At 45.8% G+C, this 23,485-nt stretch overlaps 2 protein-coding genes across 9 annotated transcripts in view; one reads left to right on the forward strand and one right to left on the reverse strand.

Annotated features, from left to right (window-relative positions):
• LOC126547922 (uncharacterized) overlaps positions 1-23,485 on the reverse strand; it is a 289,018-nt gene that overhangs the window by 257,908 nt on the left and 7,625 nt on the right. For 2 of the 6 annotated variants that reach the window (XM_055063465.2, XM_050195977.3), the window contains exons 1-4: positions 23,222-23,472; positions 17,230-17,270; positions 17,059-17,114; positions 12,489-12,611 (exon numbers count right to left, since the gene is read on the reverse strand). In XM_055063465.2, the coding sequence (XP_054919440.1) occupies positions 12,489-12,611; positions 17,059-17,114; positions 17,230-17,270; positions 23,222-23,274 (273 nt within the window). In that variant the 5' untranslated portion in view covers positions 23,275-23,472. Of the gene's footprint in view, positions 1-12,488; positions 12,612-17,058; positions 17,115-17,229; positions 17,271-19,316; positions 20,612-21,325; positions 21,499-23,221; positions 23,473-23,485 lie in introns of those variants that run through there. The other 4 variants (XM_055063466.2, XM_055063463.2, XM_055063462.2 and 1 more) reach the window with 4 other exon arrangements.
• Positions 21,644-23,485, forward strand: part of LOC129381021 (uncharacterized) — a 114,459-nt gene continuing 112,617 nt past the window's right edge. For 2 of the 3 annotated variants that reach the window (XM_072289843.1, XM_072289847.1), the window contains exon 1: positions 21,644-21,755. Coding sequence is in view for 1 of the 3 variants with exons in the window: in XM_055063474.2 (XP_054919449.1) it covers positions 21,655-21,733 (79 nt within the window). In the remaining 2 variants the exon portion in view is untranslated. The remainder of the gene's footprint in view (positions 21,756-23,485) is intronic. The other variant, XM_055063474.2, reaches the window with a different exon arrangement.

Here is a 23,485-nt window from a genome sequence, read left to right on the forward strand (position 1 = left end):
GCCATTTCGATCCAACTGCTCCCACGGAAATCTATATGGATGCTAGCGGTGTTGGTCTTGGCGCTGTGCTCACCCAACGAAAGCCCGGCTGCCAAGAATATGTTGTTGCTTACGCGAGCCGCACTCTGGCGAAAGCTGAAGCGAACTATTCCGTCAAGGAAAAAGAATGTCTCGCGATCATCTGGGCCATCACAAAATTTCGCCCGTACCTGTACGGCCAGTCCTTCGATGTCGTTACCGATCACCACGCACTTTGCTGGTTGTCGTCTCTCAGTGCCCACCGGGCTAGGCGGCCCTGCGGCCGCCTAGCCCGGTGGGCACTGAGGCTCCAAGAGTACGATATCCGGGTTGTCTACCGCTGTCGATGCCGATGCTCTTTCGCGCTCGCCTGTCCACACCGACATTGTCAGTGTGTCCGTCCTAGACGACCCACTTCCATTCACTTCTGTCGACATGGCTTTGGAGCAGCGCAAGGACTCCTGGATTTCATCTTTGATAGATTACATCTCTAATTCACCTACATGCCCACCATCCCGAGCGCTTCGCCGACAAGCTTCGCACTTCGCCATTCACGACGGAATTGTCTATCACCGTAACTACAGTTCCGACGGCCGCAAATGGCTGCTTGTAATAGCTCGGCAGCTTCGCACTGATGTATGCGCCGATTTCCACACCGACCCTCAGTGTGCCCACGCTGGTCTCTTCAAGACCTACACCAGACTACGTCATAGGTTTTATTGGCGTGGTATGTACACATTTGTGCAAAAGTACATTCGCTCTAGCACAAAATGTCAACGCCGGAAGCCTGATCCTTGCCGCCCTTCTGGACCAATGTAACCTTTGCCGTGCCCTTCGCGACCCTTTGACCGGGTTGGGATAGACCTCTACGGGCCTCTGCCATACGCAGCTGCTGGCAATCGCTGGGTCATTGTAGCTGTAGACCATCTCACGAGGTATGCAGAAACGGCCGCTCTGCCAGCGGCGACGGCTCGTGACATTGCCTCCTTCCTCCTTCAACGCTTCGTTCTACGTCACGGCGCTCCCCGCGAACTCCTGAGCGACCGTGGCCGCGTCTTTCTCGCCGATGTCATTGAAGAACTTCACGCTGAATGCCGCATTATTCATCGCTGTACCACCGCATATCACCCGCAAACAAACGGATTGACAGAACGCTTTAACTGAACTCTTGGCGACATGCTTTCGATGTAAGTCGCCTCCAACCACACCAACTGGGACCTCATCCTTCCCTATGTCACGTACGCCTACAATACGGCACCCCAGTCAATAACGGGCTTTTCTCCTTTCTTTCTTCTGTATGGCCGCGAACCATCATTTCCCATTGACACTATTCTTCCTTACCGTCCCGACTTATCGGAGGGTACACCTGTTTCCGAAGCTGGCCAGTATGCAGAAGATTGTCGGCAACTAGCTCGCTCCCTTACAACGCAAGAACAAGCCCTACACAAATTTCGTCATGACGACAGGCACCCCCACCACCAGTTTTCGCCTGACGCTTTCGTTTGGTTGTGGGTGCCTCCTACTTCGACCCCAGGTGTCTCCTCCAAGTTTGTATCCCGATACCATGGGCCCTACCGGGTTCTACAGCAAACTTCTCCGGTGAACTACGTCATCGAACCTCTGACGACCCCTACGGACCTGCGTCGCCGAAGCCGCGAAACTGTGCACGTAGATCGGCTCAAGCAGTATCACGAGCCCTTCGTCCTCACGACACCTTAGGCCTCCTGTGCGGCTCCGTCTTCAGCGAGGGGGGAAGTTGTAAGGAAGAAGAAGTGCGCCGTGCAGAGCTCCGCAGCCGGATCGCCAATGCTACTGAAGTGGGGCTCGGGCTAGACGCTGTCCCTGGTGTGACTGGCTAAGCCTACGCTGTTGCGTCTTCTAGTCCGCGTATTTTGTTACTTGGGAGAGCTTGCCTATTGGCTGCCTTGATGCCTTGCCTCCCACTTCAATTGCTGCCTCTGAAGCCAGCCTCATTACGGTTTCATTCATTACCTCTGTGTCATCATCATCATCTCTGTGTTCTTAGGCTGCATATTTGTTTGCAAGTACCAGCCTAAATTTGTCTGGTTTTATCCTTACTGCCTCTAAGTTGACCTGTTTCTTCTTGACCAATTTTACTCTTTCTCTGTTCAAATTGAGGTGAATCTTAGCCCTCACTAACCTATGATCACTGCACTTTACCCTACCTATCCCTTCTACATTATGCACTATTCTGGGATCGGCAGAAAGTATGAAATCAATTTCATTTCTTGTTTCACCATTAGGGCTTTTCCAGGTCCACTTTCTGTTGCTACGTTTCCTGAAAAAGGTGTTCATTATTCTCAGCTTATTCCTTTCTGTGAATTCTACCAGCATCTCTCCTCTAGTGCTTCTAGAATCGACACTGTAGTTGCCAATTGCCTATTCACCCGTCTGCTTTATCCTCACTCTTCCATTGAAGTCCCCCATTACTACTGTATACCGCGTTTGCACTTTTTTCATTGCTAATTCAACATCTTCATAAAACTGATCTACTTCCTCATTGTCGTGACTGGATGTGGGAGCATAGGCTTGTAGTACCTTTAATCTATACCTCTTATTAAGTTTGATTACGGCTACTGCTACCCTCTGTTATGACTTCGGGGTGGAGGATGAAAGACGGACTCGTTCCGTAGACGAAGAAGAAACTAAAAGCTTTATACAATATTTACAGATAGTGGATGATAGCGTACTGGTAGCAGTAAGAGCGCATCAGACCGACTGGGCGGCTGGAAGCGACTCTCTCATCTCACAATGGACCAGTTCTCCCTTAAATCCCTTCGGCGACCCCTCATCGGCAAGAACCAGTTTGGGCGAGTTCTCGTCGACAGGAACCAGGCGGGGCAGGGTGATGACGTCACCCAAGTCGAATTCTTGATTCGTCGCGGAAATGGCTGGGTACTTCTTGAAGTCGCCTCCCGTGTCGAATTCTCGATTCGTCGCGGAGAAGTGGGAGCTCCCATCGCCTCGTGGTAGCCATGTGGTGCTCATAGTATGGCACAACAGTACCCCGCTGCCAGATAATACATCCGGAAGTCAAGCTGTTCGACGCAGCTGATTGTGCTGATTGAGTGACGTCCTTGATGGGGCCAAGGAAATCGCTTTGCCACTCTTTCATCCGCTGGTCTTTCCTTTGCTTGGATCTGAGAAAGCTCACGGAGTGACCGGAAATCAACACCAATCACTTCGGTGAAAGTGAGCACCCTCCCAATGCTCTCCAAAACACCAGACCAAACACCATGAAAACAAACGCTCGAACCCCCTCTATGCTCTCAACAGTACCATTATGGTTGTTGTACTAAACATGAAACATGCACCCGATAAAGAGCCCGGGATACAGACCTCTACAAATGGTGCTCTCAAAGAAGACACATTCAAAGAGAAAAAACAGCTAAAGAATAGATTGCAAAGCAATTCCTAATAGTCATTCGGGCAGGCAAGACACAGCTGAGGCGATCGAAGAAAGTTTATATTTTGCGCTGTCTCGTTCCGAGTGAAATTCTGTCACTTGTCATTGGATTTACCAACTTGCTGACATGCGTCGCATGACCGAACAAGTGTTTCAACCTTTTTCCAGCATCCTGGCCAATAGGATTCTTGCGCTAGCCTAGCCTTTGTCTTCTTGATACCGAGTGACCCACCCAAGCATTCAGATGCGCTAACCCGAAAAGTTATGGTCGATACTTTTCTGGCACGAGTAGTTGGTTGTATGTCCGACCCTTGGAATCCTGATATTTCCGGTACTTGAGACCTGACCTAGTGTAGAACGAGACATTCTTTTGGGTCACGCCTTCATTCACATTAGCCTGCAGCGCAGTTAACGAAGGGTCACTTAGCTATGCCGCGATAAGCGCCTCTCATTCAACCCTACTAAGCTGCTCCAAGCAAAAAAGATGCGGGACTAGGCAGTGAACCTTCCACTTCAGCCCTAGGCGCCCCGTTTTCCCGAGTCTCAAAAGGCTCCTCACTCACTTTCACTGATCCGATAATTGATCCGTCAGTCCTCTGCTTTTGATCAGCTGCATCTCCCGGCCTAGGCTGCTGCTGTGAGGACTTTAAATTGTCAGTTTCCTCATTTGAAGATGAGCTTTCCCGTTTCTTTGAGAGGGCGCATGACAGCGGTCGCGTTAGTGCCATGCAAGCGAGACTGGTAGAGAACGACCGGCCCTCCTTTTCTAAAAGCTGCTCCGATTTGTTCAAAAAAAGATATGAAAAGTGTTTGGGTAAACTTGGACTCACGGCTGCCTCCGTTTGCAACCTTCCAAAAGCGCCCTCAAGGGTTACACCCTGGCAACTGGCAAGCCCGCGCTCTGCTCTTCTGGGACTTGTCTGATCCAGGCGCATTCCCCTGTATAGTCCCCGGGAGAAACACAGGATGGATGAGTAACATCCATGGTGGCAGCTGAATCGCGAAGTGCCCTGCACCTTTTTCCCGTTTACCACAACATCCTGCATATATGGCTCGAGCAGCCTCATATTTTTGTCCGACTGGCTAATGCTGGCGAATGCGATTTGCTCCTTGCAATTTGAGGAAATATGGTCTTCCTTTCCACAACGGAAGCAGATAATTGGTCTCCGGGCCTCGAATGTGCACTCTACGTCTGCCTTAGCTTTAACGGCCCCAGCCGACTGGGCTGTCTCTGCTAGCCCTTCCCTCGCCACCTCAGCCTTAGTCGATACTCCTTTGGAAATTAATGGGTTTTACGTGCCAAAACCACTTTCTGATTATGAGGCACGCCGTAGTGGAGCACTCTGGAAATTTCGACCACCTGGGGTTCTTCAACGTGCACCTAAATCTAAGCACACGGGTGTTTTCGCATTTCGCCCCCATCGAAATGCGGCCGCCATGGCCGGGATTCGATCCCGCGACCTCGTGCTCAGCAGCCCAACACCATAGCCACTGAACAACCACGGCGGGTGGTCGATACTCCTTTGCTGAACTCGTCACTCATAGATGATTCCTTATTCGGCATAATTGGGTTGCGAGGGGAAAACCACTTTACAGAATAGTCCTTTTTTTCTAACCTATCTTCCTGAATAGGTTTTCTGTGGAAGTTTCGGCGTGTGTAATATTCCCCCGTGAGCTGTGCTGCCTTCTCTAGGTCTACCTCTAGGAGCCTGTCCTGCAGCCAAGCCAAAGTCTAACTTCCTCTGGAAGAGCTCGGTAAAACTGCTTCAGTGCTATGCATTCAAGCACCTTGTCGTGGTTGCCATACACTTCTGCACTATTGAGCCACTCTTTTAAGTTAGACTTTAACTCATACGCGAACTCAGTGTGCGACTCGCTGCCACGTTTTGCCTGTCTAAACCGTTGTCGAAATGCCTCGGCAGAGAGGCAGGTATTTGCGAAGAAGCGCGGCTTTTACCTTTCCATAGTTCTCGTAGTCTTCTTTAGACAAGCGTGCGAGAACTTCCGCAGCCTCTCCTGGGACAACTGAAATAAGTTTTTGAGACCAAAGGCTTTTGTCCAGCCCTATCTTTTCACATGCATGTTCGAAATTCACGAGAAATCACCGCCTATCCTGTATGGTAACATAAGGTCCTGTATTCTCAGTTTAGGCGTGTCGTCTCCACCGGAAAGAGGACTTGAACGCACCGAGCTGATTCAAATTTGCTTTATTTCCAGTTCTCTCATTTTAAGAGCATAATCTCGCTCCTTGCGCCTTCCTCTCTCCTTCTCGTGCCTTCTTCTCTCCTCTGCCTCGTCGCACCTTTTCTGCTCCTCTGCCTCTTCACGCCTTTTTTTCTGCCTCGTCGCGCATTTTTTTCTCGCTTGTCTCCAAGATTCCTCCCCAAATCTCTTCGACTTCCTCCTCACTTACCTCTGGTGCCCTCATAAAGTCCAGAATGGCTTTCTTTCGTCTTGCCGTGACAACCGAAATGCCCATCTCCTGACAAACATCAAGAAGGTCCTGTATCCTGAGCTTCTAGATCACGATCTTACGGCTCATCTCCGGTTTTGCCTCTAAATTGGCTTTGCTTCCGAAGCCGGAAATCTATGCAAGGCCTGAAGCAAACTAAGACAAAACCACTACAACCCTTTCAGAATACTTGAGCAATGGTCCTTAGCATTTACGTGTGCGAGAAAGGTCTGGCGATGCGAAAGGCAAACGGCAGGCACTCACCCCCTCCAAAGTAGCTGACGCCGGTGGTCCTCGTGGCTGTCGTTGAGCGGTGTAGCGGGCATTATCTGGCTTCGAATCCCACCGCTACCCCCACTGTTGTGACTTCAGGGTGGAGGACGAAAGACGGACTCGTTCCGTAAATGAAGACGAAACGAAAAACTTTATACAATATTTACATATAGTGGATGATAGTGTACTGGTAGTAGAAAGTACAAATCAGACCGACTAGGCGGCTGGAAGCGACTCCTCTCACAATGGGCCGGTTCTCTCTTAAATCCCTTCGGCGACCCCTCGTCGGAAGGAACCAGTTTGGCCGAGTTCTCGTCGGCAGGAACCAGGCGGGGCAGGGCGATGACGTTGCCCACGTCGAGTTTTTGATTCGTCACGGAGATCGCTGGGCGCTTCTTGAAGTCACCTCCCGTGTCGAATTCTTGATTAGTCGTCGAGAAGTGAGAGCTCCCGTCGCCTCGTGGTAGCCACGTGGTGCTCGTAGTATGGCACAACACCTCTCATTAATGCTGTAGAATCCTTCAATGTTGCCCGCTATGTCCTTATGGATTAGGAATCCTACCCCGTATTGCTTCTTATCAGGGAGACCTCTATAGCAGAGGACATGGCCGTTATTTAGCAATGTATAAGCCTCACAAGTTCTTCTGATCTCACTAAGGCCGATAATATCCCAAACAACGTCTCATAGTTCCTCAAAGAGTCCTGCTAAGCTAGCCTCACTCGACAGAGTTTGGCTGTTAAAGGTTGACAGGGACAGTTTCCATTGGCGGCCTATCCCGACCCAGCGATTCTTAGGACCCTCTGCTGCGTTACAGGTCTGACCGCCGCCTTGGTCAGGTGCTCTGCAGCTGCTGGGGACCGAGGGCCATGGGTTAATTGTAGATATCATCACGGAGGTTGTGGCCGAATACTGCACCAGGGAGGCCAATTCCTGTTCTGGTGAGGGAGTGTCTTTGTTCAAGCTTAGTGGGCCTTCCCAATTTGGTTGTACCTGGATTAGTATAGCCCCACTCGCTCTTGGCATCTTTCGCCGGTTTCAGGCATCACTCCAAGCCTGCAGATGTAGTGCACTGGAGAATGTCAAATTCAGATACACCATCGTCAAAAAGAAACATGGGGGGGGGGTTGAACTTCCGACTGCCGCAACCGAGCATTCGACATAGTAATAAGATAATCCAGAAGGCGGCTAGGCTACCTTGTCGCCGAAAAATATGGCCTAGAGGGCCCTACATGCCTAACCAATCCGCTGATTTGTCCGCCCTTTGCAGGTTTTATCATCATATGTTGCACAATACAGTGAACTCTCACTTGAGTGAACTTCAAGGGACCGAAGGAAATAGTTCACTTAACTGAAAGTTCACTAAACTGAATATTCACTAGACCAGCATAAGATATGGCATGCAGAGTCACAAGGTTGAAGTGCAATTCATGGAGCAAATGGCATCCATAGTGTTAGAAATGTGTGAAATAGAATTTGTACATATCAATGAAAAACACACCACGTGGGTCGTTTGTGTGCACACGCGGAGCCGACGAGACTGGAAAGAAAGAGACGACGACCATGCCGCGACTAGCCGGTCGGAAAAAAACACACACCACGTGGTTTGTGCTGTGACAGATCGCCACTGTGCTCTGGCGGCGTTGAAGCACCAGTCATGTTACTTTGTTCATGGCCTCCGAGATTACATGCTTGCTCGTTTTGTGCGGGCGATCTCGGAGGCCATGCCTTGTTGCCGTTCATTTTCCGGGCCGCCGCTTTGCCCCAGGAGCGCTGTAGCGCCAGCCACGTTAAGCCACGTTACATTGCCGCTGGAGCGGCGGTTTGATGAGGGCGGGCATCGGTTACGCCTGCAGCGCAGTGCAGTGCAAGCCTTGGTCCTCTGAGCGAGTTCGTTAAACTGAAATATTGACTGTTCAGAAATTCGTTGAAGTGAAACATTTTTGCATAGAATCTATAAGAAAGCTGCCGGGGATTTTTAAAAAGTTCGTTATTCTGAAATATTCGATAAACCGACGTTCGTACAACTGAGAGTTTACTGTAGTGTAAATTCTCCATGGTCCTAACCTCTTGTTTCCCAAATCTTGTGCATGCACACGATCTTGAACGCACCTAGGTACATGACATATTTTCGCTGAATTTGAACAGCACTTATCGCTTGCGTGTAAAAATAAAAAAGGGAAAAGTTTTCAGCGCTTACTGAGAGGCCCCGAGTCGCGTATCCTCCGCTCGACGCGTCTGCTTGTACGTTCGCCAGTAGTTGAGAAATTGATGTTCATCGAAAGCTATTAAAAGAACTGTACTGCCTTACTTTGTACTCTCCAAGAATTTACATTAATGCTTGTAAAAAAGTCCCAAACCATGCTTGCATAATCAAAAATTCGTACTATAAAAGAATTATATGCAAGAGGTTTAGTGTGTCTTGAAGCATCATGACGAGAATGTTTCAAAAAATAAAGTTCAGTTATTGCCTTATTACAGATGTGAGTAATATGCTGACCCCATTTAAAATCGTCACAAAAGTGTAGTGTTTATTATTACCCGCCATGGTTGCTTAGTGGCTATGGTATTGGGCTGCTAAGCACAAGGTCACAGGATCGAATCCCGCCCACGACAGCCGCAATTCAATGGGGGCGAAATGCGAAAACACCCATGTACTTGGATTTACGTGCACGTTAAAAAACCCCAGGTGCTCGAAATTTCTGGAGTCCCCCATACGGCGTGCCTCATAATCAGAATATGGTTTTGGCAGGTAAAACCCCATAATTTTTTTTAATTATTAGTTATGGACATAATTACACATTTCTGGTAATTAACAAACATCTGCCATGTCTTACACCAATGCATCAAGTTGTCTACTTCTGAACGGAGACTCAATCATGGATGGAAACAACTTTATTTTGAATCTGGCAAATTTGACGACCCGGGCTCAGGTCTCCCATGAGGGGACTTCGAGGCCTTGCCTCGTCGCCGCCTCTCGGGCTTGCTGGACAGCCTACTCTTGTGTCTTGAGGTTGGAGCTGCGGAGAGCGGCAGCCCACTTCGACGCAAGAGCCTCCAGAGCTACTGCCATTGTAGCTGATGTAACACGACACTCCCACAACATGTGTGACAGCGTCGCTCTAGTTTCCTGACATAATTTGCAAAGAGCAGTCGGGTATTGCGCGGGGAAAATGTGCTGCAGTCGCACCGGACTGGGGAATGTGTGTTCGCAATTGTCGCCAGATGACCGCCTGGCGACATTTCAGCATGGGGTGAGGTGGGGGCAGCAACCGCCTGCCTAGCTGGAAGTGCTTGGTGATGTCATTGTACCTGACCAGGCGTTTTCGCGTGTTTTAAACCAGGAGTTCCGAACTCGAAGAGGCGGTCTCTGATTCTGCGCGGCGGGTCAGTTCTCGCGCAGAGCGGTGTGCTACCTCGTTCAAGTTAGGGGGGCCCTCATCGGTGGGGGTGGCGACGTGCGCTGGAAACCACATGATCGCGGTGTTCTCAAAGTGCTGTCGACCAGCTTTCCTTAGAATCTGGAGAGCTTCGGAGGGAATGCGCCCCCGCACGTAGTTGCGAACTGCGGATTGTGAGTCGCTAAAAACTACCTCGCAGAGGGGGTCGGTAAGCGCAAGCGCAATCGCTACCTCTTCCGCTGTTTCGGGGTATTCCGTTGCGACACTACATGCGTGCGTAAGCCTCAATCATAAGCACACAATCAGATAGGGACCGTCATAGTGTCAACAATGTTATTAAGATCATTCCTAGCTAAATGTCTCAGACATTGGACTCGACAGCCTCCAATTACATTCCTAAAAATTGTACTCAATCATCCTGGTGCATTATTTGCTCTCGTAAACAAGTTTAGCAATACAAATTTTTTTCTGTCTCTTACAGCGACTTGAATGTTCCCACAGTGGGTGAAACCTGTGTTGCAGAACAACACCTGCAAAAATACAATACTACATAGAAAACCTTAAAAATCTGCTGGTTGCTAGAAAAGGAAATGTTCTTTCTTATTCCCTCCCATTGTCGGCTGGAGTAATTTTTGTTTTAAACAGGAAAAAATGTTGAGTGTCCTTGTGTGCAAGGCCGTAAGTCCACTTCACTGCGCTCGCACTTCGCAGGAGCAACAAAATGATGGGGCAAGATTGTATGCTGCTTTGTGTTTTCATGTTGTTGGCAACTTGGAAACAGTGTGGCTGGCTGGTACAAGGTTTTGGACGGGAATTAAAGGCTGCCAATTAGTACTAGGAGCTGCTATTTCACAGCCACATCACTGCATTGGTGCTGGTACGACGGATGCAGTTGAACTTAGTTTATGTGCCCGGCTTGGGTGTTTTCAAGAGGTCGCAGTCTTTACTACCATCACCGACATATGGTCTCTGCTACTTGAAACATCTTTGTGGTTGCGTAGGAGGTGAGCCCAGCATTAAGTCGTCAGCAATGATGGCATGAAATTATTAAAGGTGTGCTACCTTTGAGGGAGATCGTAGACTCAAACCTGGCTGAGAGTTCAGCTTTCTTATTTTTTTTCTTCAACCCTTCTCTCAGGCACCCAAAGCAGATACTCTCTCACACCCAGGGTACAGAGCATCTTTGATATTTTTTTTTCTGACCATGTAAAAAGCTGATGGGGTGTAATCATACATCCCTTGTAGGGTCTCTGGAGACTTCCCTGGCCGCCAAAGCCATTGCAAGCACTCTTGCACGTTGCAAGAAAGTTCTACTCTGCAGCTAAACAAAAGCTGTTTTCATGATAGCACAAATTTACAAAAATTTTCTTGCTCTTGTACTGGGATAGCACACCGCCGGAAAAATTTTTCTGACATCAGGAAATTCACGTTTTAGGACTTCCAAACTTAATTTTAAAAAGTAGTTACTGCAGCTGCAGTATGCTTGAGACAATCCGAAATCACAAGTGATTTTGCACAAAGGGCACCAGTTTCTTCAGAGCGATGGTATGTGAAAAAGGGATGCAATGTGGCTTGCATTTTTACCCAGTGATAGGATTGGGGAGAATCTTGCATAAGGAAGCTATAATCCTCTGTGAAGTCCAATTTAAGAATCAACTTGTCACCCTTTAGGTTCGTTTTGAGCTCTCAAATATTTTGCTTGCTGCTTGCTCATGAAGTAGTGCAATTTGAGCTCTTGTACATGTCTAAAAACTTCTCGGAAAATTCGGCAGGACTTAAAATTATTGTTTCGAGCCTGCAGCGAACGCCACTTATCCAATGCTAAAACATGAAGGCAGTCAACCTCATCACTATCTAGGGATGATCCAGCATCCTCTGAAGGGCCTCGATGCTTGGGCACACACAACAGCAGCCATGCATGCAGTGTTCATTTTCAGCTTGGTGTACAATTTTGCATAACATTTCTTGTGTTAATTACGTGAAGCCTGCAGCATTGAGCATGAGCTTGAAGTTCTGGTGCGCCATGCACATGCAAGCTGCGTGGGTGTCACTTCCTCCGGCCAGAACATAATGCCGTGGGTGTAAAGCTGTGAATGAAGAGATGGCTGCCAGATAAGTACTTCAAACATTTCATCGAGAACCCATTTGAGTTGCATGCAGTGCATATTGCACCCCTGCCAGACAGACAAATTTAGTGTCACTTTGAGCAAGTGCACTTCACCGTTAGTGTCATTTCCAAGCTGTCACATGGAAAGGTGTTTATGAAAATAGCCATTCTCTGTTATCTAATGAAATCCATGTTGTTTTTTAGGTGTCTGTGCTTTGCCACTGTCAGGATTTCCAAGTGCATAGCACATTGTTTGACTGTTGGATGCAATGTGATCTGGTCTTTGCTCTTGACAATTGATAGTGTTGATGTCATTTTATTATAAATACTGGCTAAAATAACAAGTATATATGTATAATGTGCTGGCTGATTTATCAATTCACACTGCCACCATTCCAAATTATATTCCTTTCTCGTCTAGCAGTGCACAGCGATAACGACATTCTCTGCGGCAAAGTACATTCACTCAATTTGCCCGTCTGACAGTTGTTGCTGCTTATGGTCACACAAGCTAAGGCTGATCTTGACAATCATCTCTGATGGTTCGTACACTAACGTTTTTTTTTTTTCTTTTTGAATGTCACCCTCTAGGTTCATCAGCACTGTAGCTGTTTTTTCTTCACCTCACGCATGTAAGTCCAACCTGAAGATAATTTTCTTTTAGATTCCCGGTATTATATGTTCTACAACCAGCTCATGAAACGCTCATATTACAACATGTGCAGAAAACAAAAGAACTCGCATTGCCTATTTCTGCAAGGTGTCCTGAAAAACTATGTGAGGCTGTACAAGTCAAACATGAACATGCTCACCAATTCTGCAAGCTCTGGAGTAGCACCAGGATTATTTTCTATGGGTTCATGGTGATCCTGCCTCACTATGAAGTACAATCGCAGCCGTAGCCGTAGATTCTCATGCCGGAGCGATATGATGTGCTGCAATCATATAGATTCAATAAAAGCCAAATCATAAACATGCCCTTTCCGATCAATGAGTAATACTGTCACCTTTCCTGTGGCAGTAAGTGTGGAACATTCCAATGATGCTGTTAGAAGGGTGCATTTTAGGACCAAAGAGCAGGCATTTAAGGAATTTCACTTGCCGATTGGCAAAAGAAAGGTTTTAGCCAAACGGTGCTAATTACACACAAGAACAGGTGCTTGCTGTATATCTAGCAAGAGGTGGAAACAGTAATATATGAGAGAAAATTTGATTATTTAAGGAAGCCATGTCCATTTGACATCAATGAAAAAGGCAATTATCTTGATCAGCTGCACTCATCCCACACATAAGCATGCACCTACAGTAAAAAAGGGTACCACTAATCCCACAAGTTAACCTCTCAACTGTTTTGAATAAGCCTAGCTCATCCTCGTGAAGCTTTGCCAAAAATGGTCTAACATGCTGTCACATTGCGCCAACAAAACACCAATGCAGACAAGATGTCAATGTGGATGATAAGCAAACAATTTCCTGGTGGTCTGCAGACAATCTGTGGCAGACCAAGGCCTGTTTGAACAAAGATGTTTAACCCAGGACTAAATTTACACTGTTGTAAAATGGAGAATAAAAATTAATAGCATTGGGCATCCTCCACATTAACTGTACCAGGAGCAGTGGCTCTCTATGACTTGGTGACTAGGTTCTAATGCCCCATACAGCCATGCACATGGCTAAACCATAAAACCAAGAAAGCAACCACACTACTAACAGTGAAGCTGATGCAGCTTTAGCATAATTTGATACCCGGCCATGCAAGATCACGTGCACCCATGCTTAAATAGCTCCATTACCAGAATTTACCAGGAATTCCTCCATTCACCAGGAAAATCATGACCACTATACTCGCAGACAACTTTCTGTGGCAATGAAGGGAAAGCTACAGAGGCAGAGGTTCGGTACATGTGTTCCCGCGCCAAGTAGTCAGTACACCAGCATTTTACAGTGCTTTTGGTTGCTCGGAACAGATGCTGAATCGACGCAGCTTCCACCTGCGACGTTTACATTCAGTGGCGTGTTTTACCTTATTTAACTGTTGATTATAAGGTGTTTACGTTTTCACTTACCCAGCTTAAACTAACATGGATGAAAACACGGGGCTCTTTTCAGAAGCACTCTCACCTGTGCGTGCTTTGCCTCCGTATGTTTCCCTTCATTGCCACAGAAGGTAGTCCGCAAGTATAGACTACTTTCTTACACTGCATTATTTCCCTTTCATCCCGCTCATCTATGACTGCTCACACTGTGTGTCAGTATCTTCCCTTTGACAATAGCTTAGCATGGCACATTTTAAAGCATATATGTAGAAAACAAGAAATAATGTATTCAAGGTATGGTTACAAATACAGTAGGCTCAATTTTCACACACAAGGTACAATGCTTAACATTTGGTTAGACCAAATGTTAAGACCAAATGTCATAGACCATAGACCAAATGCCTAAAAAAATTTGCTTAACCCAAAGTGCTAATTTGGTTAAGCTGAAGTTCCACACCCACCACTGATGCCTGCTACTTGTCTTAGCCAGAGGCCTCGATCAGTAGACTTGAGGGACACAAAGCTGCTAGCCACACGAGAAGCAAACGGTGCTTCTGTGGACATAAACAGCTACACCAGTGTCAATAATGATGTGGAAGTCTACAGTGCTGGCATCATAGAAACAATAATTGAGGAAGTCCTCAATGTGCACTTGCAAACTGGTAATTAGGTGAAGATTCTGGGTACTGTGGGGTACCAAATTGCTTTTGTGCAAGTGGTCGCCTATTCCGTTCCTGTTCCCTCTCCATTTCCATCTGCAGTGGGACGAAATGAGAACTGGGATGTCCAGTTTTCCATTGACCGTTTGTTATAAGGATCGTGCCCTTGCTCTTCTGCACATGGGAAGGCAACTGGTGGTCAAGCGCAGAAAAGACCTCGAGGACAGCGCAAGTTGTGTATAATGCTATTTCTCTCATGCACCGGCCCTTTTTGGAAATATTCAGCCTTGAGCTCATCTATGGTTTTTTGCACTTACGGTGAGCGTATACTTTGTGCTGCTCCTTTACAAATGCAAACTTGAAGAGCAGCGCCTAGTGCTCATGTGTAGTCATACTACGTAAGGCCGCACTCATCGGAAGCTAACGCTGATGGAGATTGCCCTTTGCTCACCATGAGAGACTGCAGCATAGCCACGGGGACACTTTTCCCTTCCCAGTGTGTTGTTGGGAGGCTTTCTCCTGCAGCAATGTGCTAGCAGCATTAATTCTGTGTTTTTGCCCTTCACAGAGAAGACTTTGCTTCCCGTGCGGCCCAGGATCGGACATTTGTGTAGTGTTGGGTGCCACCAGAGGCAAATAAACCTGTCCTTGACTAATCTGGCGATACTGTGCTTCTTGCCTACAGCGTTCGGTGCACTTTGGAGGCTGCGTGCATGCATGCAGTGGCGCACCAGATTATGCTCGGCTGACATGGCCCTAAGGCTCCCTAAGCCTTAACGTGCAGTAATCAGTATTTTTACGAGTATACGAGTCACTACAAGACACTGCCCAGGAGCCACAAAAAATAACTTTACATATAGCACAACTAATAATTCCCTGAATACTTTGGTGCATTTTCTTTTTCTTCAACCATATAAGGGCACTGAAGAATTTTTGAGCAAGCTAGGTGAAATGCTAGCTTTTGTAACAGCACAGACTTGCACAGCACAAATAAGCAGCAATTATGCAATAATGTAAAGGGTGCGTAAAGCAACATTTTGTATCATGCAAATACAACAAATGTCTCTTCTTACATCTGCCTTTTGGTTTATTATATTGTATAGTGAATATCTGAGTGCACCAGAAATATCATCTCTTGAATTCTGTGGATCACTTCTGTTAAGAGAAGCTTCGAATAAGACAAACAGATTTTCTTGGTCCCTTCTAATTCATTTTAACGGGACCCTGCTGTGTAATGTAAGATGGTTTTTCTTAAGCTGATAACTGGGAAAAAAGAATGAACCTGCATTGTATATTTTTATCACCAAGAACAGCTAAGTGGAGGCCACAGAAATGAATTAATACGAATTTAATCATGGCTCAAAAAGTCTAGTACATCAGTGACCATTTTTTGAATAGCACGAACCCAGAAAATACCAAATGCTTCACTGGCACTTGAGAGAGAGTAAACATCTTTTATTTATCACCTAGTCAATGCCTTATGGTTCCAGGACGGCCCTGATATGCGATACCAGGGTTTCCTAGAAGATTACAGAGAGAGCAGGGTAGGGAGTGAGCCAGTTCGAAAGGGAAGTGGGTCAAAGGCAGCAAGGTATTTTCAACAGGGAAGTTTCGAAGAATGTTCGAGAGTGAGGGCACTTGAGGTTATGCTGCGGGACTTCATTTTGGCAATTACTGTTTGAACACAAGCTTCCATTGTCCCTTTCAATCAGCACACAAATGTAGTAAAAAGACCATTAGGCATGCTCATTAGGCATGTTGGGTTGCTCCTGTGAGGAGCTCTTTTGTGAACTGGATACTTCTGCTCACATGACCAGTGAACAGCTGTGACTATCTAGCATAAGTGACATAATCCAGGAATTCACGGTAGCTAGGCAGGTACTTTAAGTCAATCAGTGTCTTAACAGGCTGTGGGCTGAGCTGGCTGTTCCATAGCGCCTGTGATTGTGCCTTACCTCCCAGTTGATCATAGTGGTGGCGGTTGTGGATGCTGATCCACAGCCCTTATGAGCATATAGCCCATAAGCAAGCACCATCTACCTTTGGCATGTAAAGAAAAAAAGAAATCCACTTTCCTACCAATTCTTATTCCAATCCTATTATTTCCAAGTACAAGCATTGTTTGGGCATTTAGAGGGTTCTCTCTGCAGTGTTTTTGCCACAAACCAGTCCAGCTCACCATCTGGGTCCATGATAACCCACTCATAAGCTTATTGTGTCCATTGATGGTATGACGTATGGGAGCTGTGTGTGTCGCACTGATGCACAACCTGCCTGCTGCACAGAGGATTATCAAACACTTTTCTGCACGTGAAATGCACCATGCATGGCCAATAAGTTAACCTATGTACAGCAGCACAATTACATATCTATAGACAGATGCTTACAGTGCTTCCACAGGTACCACTGCTCACTGCTCAAAAAAAGAGGATGTGGACATGGACAAAAGGGCCATGAAGGGCCAGCAATTTTGTGATCATGTAAGCCCATTTGTGAGACAGCTAATTACAGAGCCTTCACAGCATGGTTTATTATGCAGTTTATTGCACGAAATTTAACACAAAAATGATTTATAATATTATATAATATATAATGCTTTATGTATTACAACGCTTTATAATACTTTACATCCCAGCAGGTGCGAGATGATATAAGTTTGGTAAACATGAGAATGTAATGATTATCACCTGTTCATAGTCCCGCAGCGACCGGAGTTGGGTAGGAATCCAAAAGCGAGAGCTCCCTGAAACAAAAGCACATATCAGCCTCTAGAAGAAGCCACAGATACTGTTCTAAAACAATATAACACAGGCACTTCAGAAGCATGCTAAATACTAACAGCAAAAGGTCAAGCTTACCGAATGGGTTCATCTTGCCCATTAATGTGTCATCATCCATCCTGGAAAGAGAAGAAAATAAAAGAACAGTCCAGCAGCTTTTCTAGGCACAAGTACTCTGTGTTTTCACCCTAATGTCTAGTAATTATTCTCTTTAAGGTGGAAAGTTGGGCGAGTTGGTATACATTTATAATGGTAACAGCGCGAACAAGACGACGAAAGAGTGAAAGGACACAGGACAGCGCTCGCCTTGTGTCCTTTCACTCTGTTGTCGTCCTGTTCACGCTGTTACCATTATGAATAATTATTCTCTGTTCAGGACCAATTCTCCACAGTTTCACGGTGCATTCACATGAAATGACCAGTGTTTTTTAGACCAAGATGCATTGTTGAGACATCAGCTGCAATGTGCAAGGTGCTTAACACTACATCCTGAGAATGACAGACACTACAGGTGACCTGTAATTTTACATAATGTAAACAGACATCCATATTAGTAGACACCCACAGAAGAGGAACAAATTCTAGGTACTCCTGGTTGAAGAGTTTAAAAGAGACCCTGCAGCACCTTTTATGAAAAGCAAGGAATGTGTTTGGTATTAAAGGGCATCTTCTCTTAAATCTTTTCCATCAAATTGTTTTTCGAAGCACTTTGTATGAATGGCATTATTGGCAATCAAATACTGCCACTGCCACACCCTCATGGCCTTCCCTCCTCAACCTCTGAAGTGCTCTCTGAGCTGTCTCCTCACCAATGTAAAAATATGCCCACCATGTTCCACCCATTATCGCGTCGAGCTTTCGTAAGGGCATGATCTCAACAGAGTGTGGCACCAACTTCCAACAAGCCACCAGCCTGGTCTCGAAGGCCATAGTATCGGTGAAGTGGTATTCTTCTTCCTCAGATTTTGCCACTGCTGTGTCGCATTCAAAATCTCTCTTGTTTTATGGCAGATGGGTCATTACTGTATAGGGCCAGCATAAATTAAAATGCAAACAGGAAATAACTGATCAGAGAACCTGTTATGCATAATTACTTGGAAGTGTGATATGTAATCGCTCTTAGCCAGTTTTTAATAATGTAGCAGTCTCAAGTGTAAGTCTTGAAGTCTGAATTAAGCCCCGGTTACATATGCAGCTGAACCTGGAAACGAAACAACACATTTGAGCAGTTTTGGAATTGTGATACATTTTTATAGTGGCCCTTTGGATGGCAGTCCACTAAGTTACAAAGAGCACTTACAATTAGTGGAGTTCACTTCAAATAATTTACCCGTTTTATATCACTTGTACCCCGATTTAGACAAATTTTACTGTTATATGCAGTTCATTTTCATCACTGAAGTCGCTATTGTTGCAGAAATATAGTTATACAAGATGGTAACAAAAAGTTTGCAAGAGTAGCCCCACCTTCAAGAAAGTTATTTATGTATATTCAAACACTGTCACCTTCGAAATAGTCTTCTTACACAGTAATACAGTGCTCAGTGTTCCTTCCACTTTGCAAATATGTTCCTTTTGAAGTCTTCTTTCCTGTACGAGTTAAGAACCTTCTGCAATCTGCGCTTGATTTCAGCAATCCATTTCACAATGGCAACCTTTGAGCTCGGTTTTTAATTCGGCTCCCACCGACTTCATTCTCTTTCCAAAATGACAGGAACGCTGTGTGTGCTGTAAAGGGGACTATTTAGAAGGTGGCAGTAGTTGAATGTACCAACCTAAAAATTACTTATTTGAAAACAAAGCTAGTCTTGAAACGTTTTCATACTACCTCGTATATAGTATAGTGGTATGGTACATTGGATTTCACTGTAATTGAAAAAAAAGTTCGGCAGCATGTTATGCTCCTGTAACACGTGAAGGCAAAAGCCTGCAGCACATTTCGTAACGCATTAAACTATATGATCGGAGGGGTCAGACTTCTTGGAAGACATAACAAGCTGCAGTGTGAAGTAAATGTGTGGCAAGCCGTTGTCTGTGAGCTTCAGCCTCCTCTCTACATTGTCATCTTGTATCGTTGCATTGCTGCTTTTGCAATTCAGCTCCTTCAGCTCGTTTTCGATGCTTAGCTGTGGCTTTGTGCACTAGTATAGCGGGGTCAGACTTACGCCAACGATGTCTCTTCAACTTTACGTTGCATCCTCTCAGCAGGGAAAAGCAGCACTTGCAGTCAAACGTCTTGCTCCCGCCACTTCGCACGTTGCACCTCGTTTCTTGTTTGGCGAGCATCCTCGGCCATAGCGTACTTCCGAGGGATGTACGCAATGCTTACGGGGGTATGAGCCATATCTGATGATAATTTTTGTACCACTCAACTAGACGCCGCATTTTTTAGGTATGAGCCATTGCAACGAGCTACTTAAGACTTTCGCCTTAATAACAGCCATGAAGTAGGTCGACAGCGACTGTGATGCTGTCTTGTCAGCATGTCGTCCTGTTGTTCTTATTGTCATCCCGTTTCACCGCTGTTTGAGTTGTCATGTACCATCTAGCTCAAGGCATCAATCATTCTGAAGATTGATTGCACTGTATCCGAGTGGGACGTCTTGGGCATGAGCTAGAACATCATATTAACGACCTTTGTTTCAAGCTCACTTTCCAATCACTTACTTGTCAATGCAGATTACTCAAACATGGCTAAATAAACATCCCAAAATTATCTCAAAATGTGAATAGGGGCTATCCAAACCGATACTCAGTTTTTCCTTCAGAACATACATCACTCAAGCATACATGCCTTATAACACATTGACATATATTGATCAGCATTTTCTTTGTAATACTCAATAGTATTAATATACATATTCTGACACTCTTACTAAATTCTTTTTTTTTTTAATTCCTTAATCTCTTCACAAATGTCCACTGCACCTTGGCAGATCCTTATCAAGCCACGATCTTGCTCAATTTATTGCTCACCCAACAGCGAGGCATAAACAATCATGTTACTCAATGGTGTCTGCTATGGGCGTGGCAGATGCGTTCAACAGTTGACTTTCAATTTTTAAGTGGCTACAATGCTCTGCTTCTCAGCATGAAGTCATGCATTCAGTTCCTGACCGTGGTGGCTGCATTCGAAGTGGGCGAATTGCAAAAACGGGCATGAACTTAGATTTGGCTGCACATTAAATTTTGGCCACCTGGGGTTCTTTAACATGTCCCTAAATACCTAAGCACACGAGTATTTTTGCTTTCTGCCCCCATTGAAATCTTACCATCGCAGCCGGGAATCAAACCTGCGACCCCTTTCTTGAGGAACGATGTTGATATGTGATCTTCACATTCTGCACATTTGCGACTGCCTTTGACGTTTTGAGTGCCAACAAAAAAGTTAAATCCCACATGAGCTTATTAAAACACACAAAGCCCTCAAACACACACAGAAGCCTAGTACACTTTACAGGGTATACTCACAATCACTTTATAGCAGCACTAAAAAGACAAAAATCAGTTTAGTGAAGAAAATATTGTGTGCAATAAAACAAAAAGTAGACAAATGCATAGAGAAGTGCCTGTCAAGTTGATACATTTCCTAACTTTGGTTACTGATAGATCAAAACCTTCAGGACCATTTGTAAAGAACTGGCATACTTTCTCAATGGAATGTTCATCTGATAATTCTTTACAGCTAAAAATCATGTGCATTTAAAATTATGGTGGTCCTGAATGGGTTATATGATGAAGGACAAGTTGAGCTGCCCCATGTCAAAATATTCAATTAATGAGTACTAACCACGAGGAAGGGCTTTGCTCATAAGTACGAGCGCTTCAATTATTTGTTAGCTTTGAGTAAGCATTCAAAGCTAACAGGCACACGTTTGCCAGGTAGGAAGAGTTCCAAGCTGTAAGCAAACATTTTCACGAGCTTAGGGGCCCATGGACTAAGAATGTCTCCTATTGGATGAATAGGGGAGCAATTTTTCCTTCCACTATACAAGCCTTACCATTACAATTAATTCCCAATAGTTATGGTGGCCTTTTTACACCGACTACTCGTAAGGTGCCCAACGCAAGTTATGTAAGAAACCACAACCTAACAACTGCGAGCGCGGTTTAAGAATTGTCAGAAGTTCAGCTACACAAACCGAAAGCATGCGGGGGCTGAATCGGTACTTACAAGCGCACCTGCTGCTGCGTGGGAAATGACAATGTGATCACTAAGGTGCCGAATACAATCTAGATGCATTCTGTGTTTGTCGCCAGCATCGGCGAACATTGCGCACACCACCTATTTCGCATCAATGTCGACGGCAAGATGCAGTGGACGCCTACAACACAAGGTCCCATCATTAAAAACCGCGATACCGCGACGGCTGACCAGTAAATGACGCAGAGAAGATGCAGCGGATAGCGAGCTTAACACAACAAAATATCCAGGAACGCTTCCGGTCCTCTTCTGCGCCTGCGCAGTTAACACCTCCCGCCGTGTTCGAGACGTCGTCATAGATGTTGTGTTCGATGCTACGTCACTACGTTTCTTCGTGCGCGCATGGTGCGCGTATCTGCATATCAGACCACATTATAGGTACGACAAACAAGCCGTCACGGTAAGCGGGTCGCAAGATCGACTGAGTTAAATTATATGGATTGATTATATCGGCATTATCGAGCCGCGCAATAAAGGTCAACAAACAACGACACTAATTTTACTGAGCGTTAATTACTTCTTTAAGAAAGAATGAAGTGCAGACAAGCGAGCAAAGTGACGAATAATTATGCTGGGAAGAACTTCAATTTGGGTCAGTTAGTGCGACATACTGCAAATTTAACCAGGGCAAATTAAACGAGGACGTTGTATGCTTTCGCCTCTATATACTCAACTACGATAATGCATTCAAATTGTGTGCCTAAAATACTACAAAGTGTGTTTCAATCTTGTACGCCTTTAGATAAAAGCCTGGAAGCTCAATAATAGAAGTGAGTCCAACAGTAAAACTAATACGTACGCGTACGTAGTAAAAAGTCTTTAACCAAAATAAGGCGCATCAATGTTCTTAACGCATGGTTCCTGCTATCGGACATAACAAAAAAAAAAAAAAAAAACCCTGCTGAGCACGCGTTCGCGCGCATTCAATTCCTGGCCGTGGCAGTCAGATTGCGACAATGGTCATGGGGAAATGCAAATGGCCCGTGTGACGAGAACCGACACGCATCCTTCGGCGTATTGCAGTCATTTCTGCTCTATCCAACGTAAAACAGGCACATTCATACGCAAAAGGCCCCATCTCGACGCTTAAAACGCTGAATAACAAAAGGCGAGGTTTGATATGTGCACGAAATCAAGGTGCCTATAGCGGCAAGGTGCTGACTGGTGTAGAAGTCGCGGGACGCTTTCTTCGTTGCTGGCTGCTTTTCTCTTCGCAACGATGTATTATTGAATTTTTTACAAGTACTGCTCTAGGAGGGCACATGTAACCGGCCAATTGAACCGGCAAACGGAGGCCTCAGGAAAACACCCGAGATTATAATAACGCCGTGTCTAAAGGTAGGTCGCGCGTAGCTGCTGTGCTTCCGTTTCGCTAACTCCGCGGCTCACGCCTACCCATTTTTGAACATCTTTTTTTGAGGAGGACGTTTATTTAACTCAAAGCAGATCATTACAAATGCTTTCGAGAGGTCACAGTGAGCAGCATATGAAAAGCCTGGCACGATCGACGATACCTCTCCAGGAGAGCAGGCCCGGTCTCTACTACGGCCTCTACTGCTCCCCCGGAGAAATCAGTCATGTTAAATTGAAGGGAGAGCACCGTAAGGCGCGAGAAAGATATAATCCGGCATGATTGACTCAACACGAGCGCCGCAGTCGCGAGAAATTTGTTCGACGTACACCCAGCAATGAAAAAAGCGATCCGCGACTTCTACAGCACCAGTCAGAGCCTTGCCCACATAGCTGCACATAACCCACCAGAATCGAGCGATGAGCATCCTCAGAACAAAGTTTGCGGTTGTAAGTGATCAAGACGTGCTACCTAGACATCTCCAGCGATGAATGTAACGACAAAACTGTACTTACTCAAAGCAGCTAGACTCCGCGAGAGAACTCTCGTCGACTCGCGAATCGTCCATCGCTAACCCTGCGTTCACAGTTTTGGCGTAGCGATATTTATGAAAGACAACTGGCCGTTGGAACTGCTTGAAACTGCTTGCAACACGGACGTGGGCCTCAACGCGCACGCCGCGCAACGTTCACGTTGTGTCAGGCGGATAGGCACGAGCTGCCACGCGCAGCGACTGTGCCAGTCATAGGTTTTAAAATTCCGCCATAACGGTTGGGATG

This window comes from Dermacentor andersoni, chromosome 1, assembly GCF_023375885.2.
Source record: "Dermacentor andersoni chromosome 1, qqDerAnde1_hic_scaffold, whole genome shotgun sequence".
Taxonomy (NCBI): Eukaryota; Metazoa; Arthropoda; class Arachnida; order Ixodida; family Ixodidae; genus Dermacentor; species Dermacentor andersoni.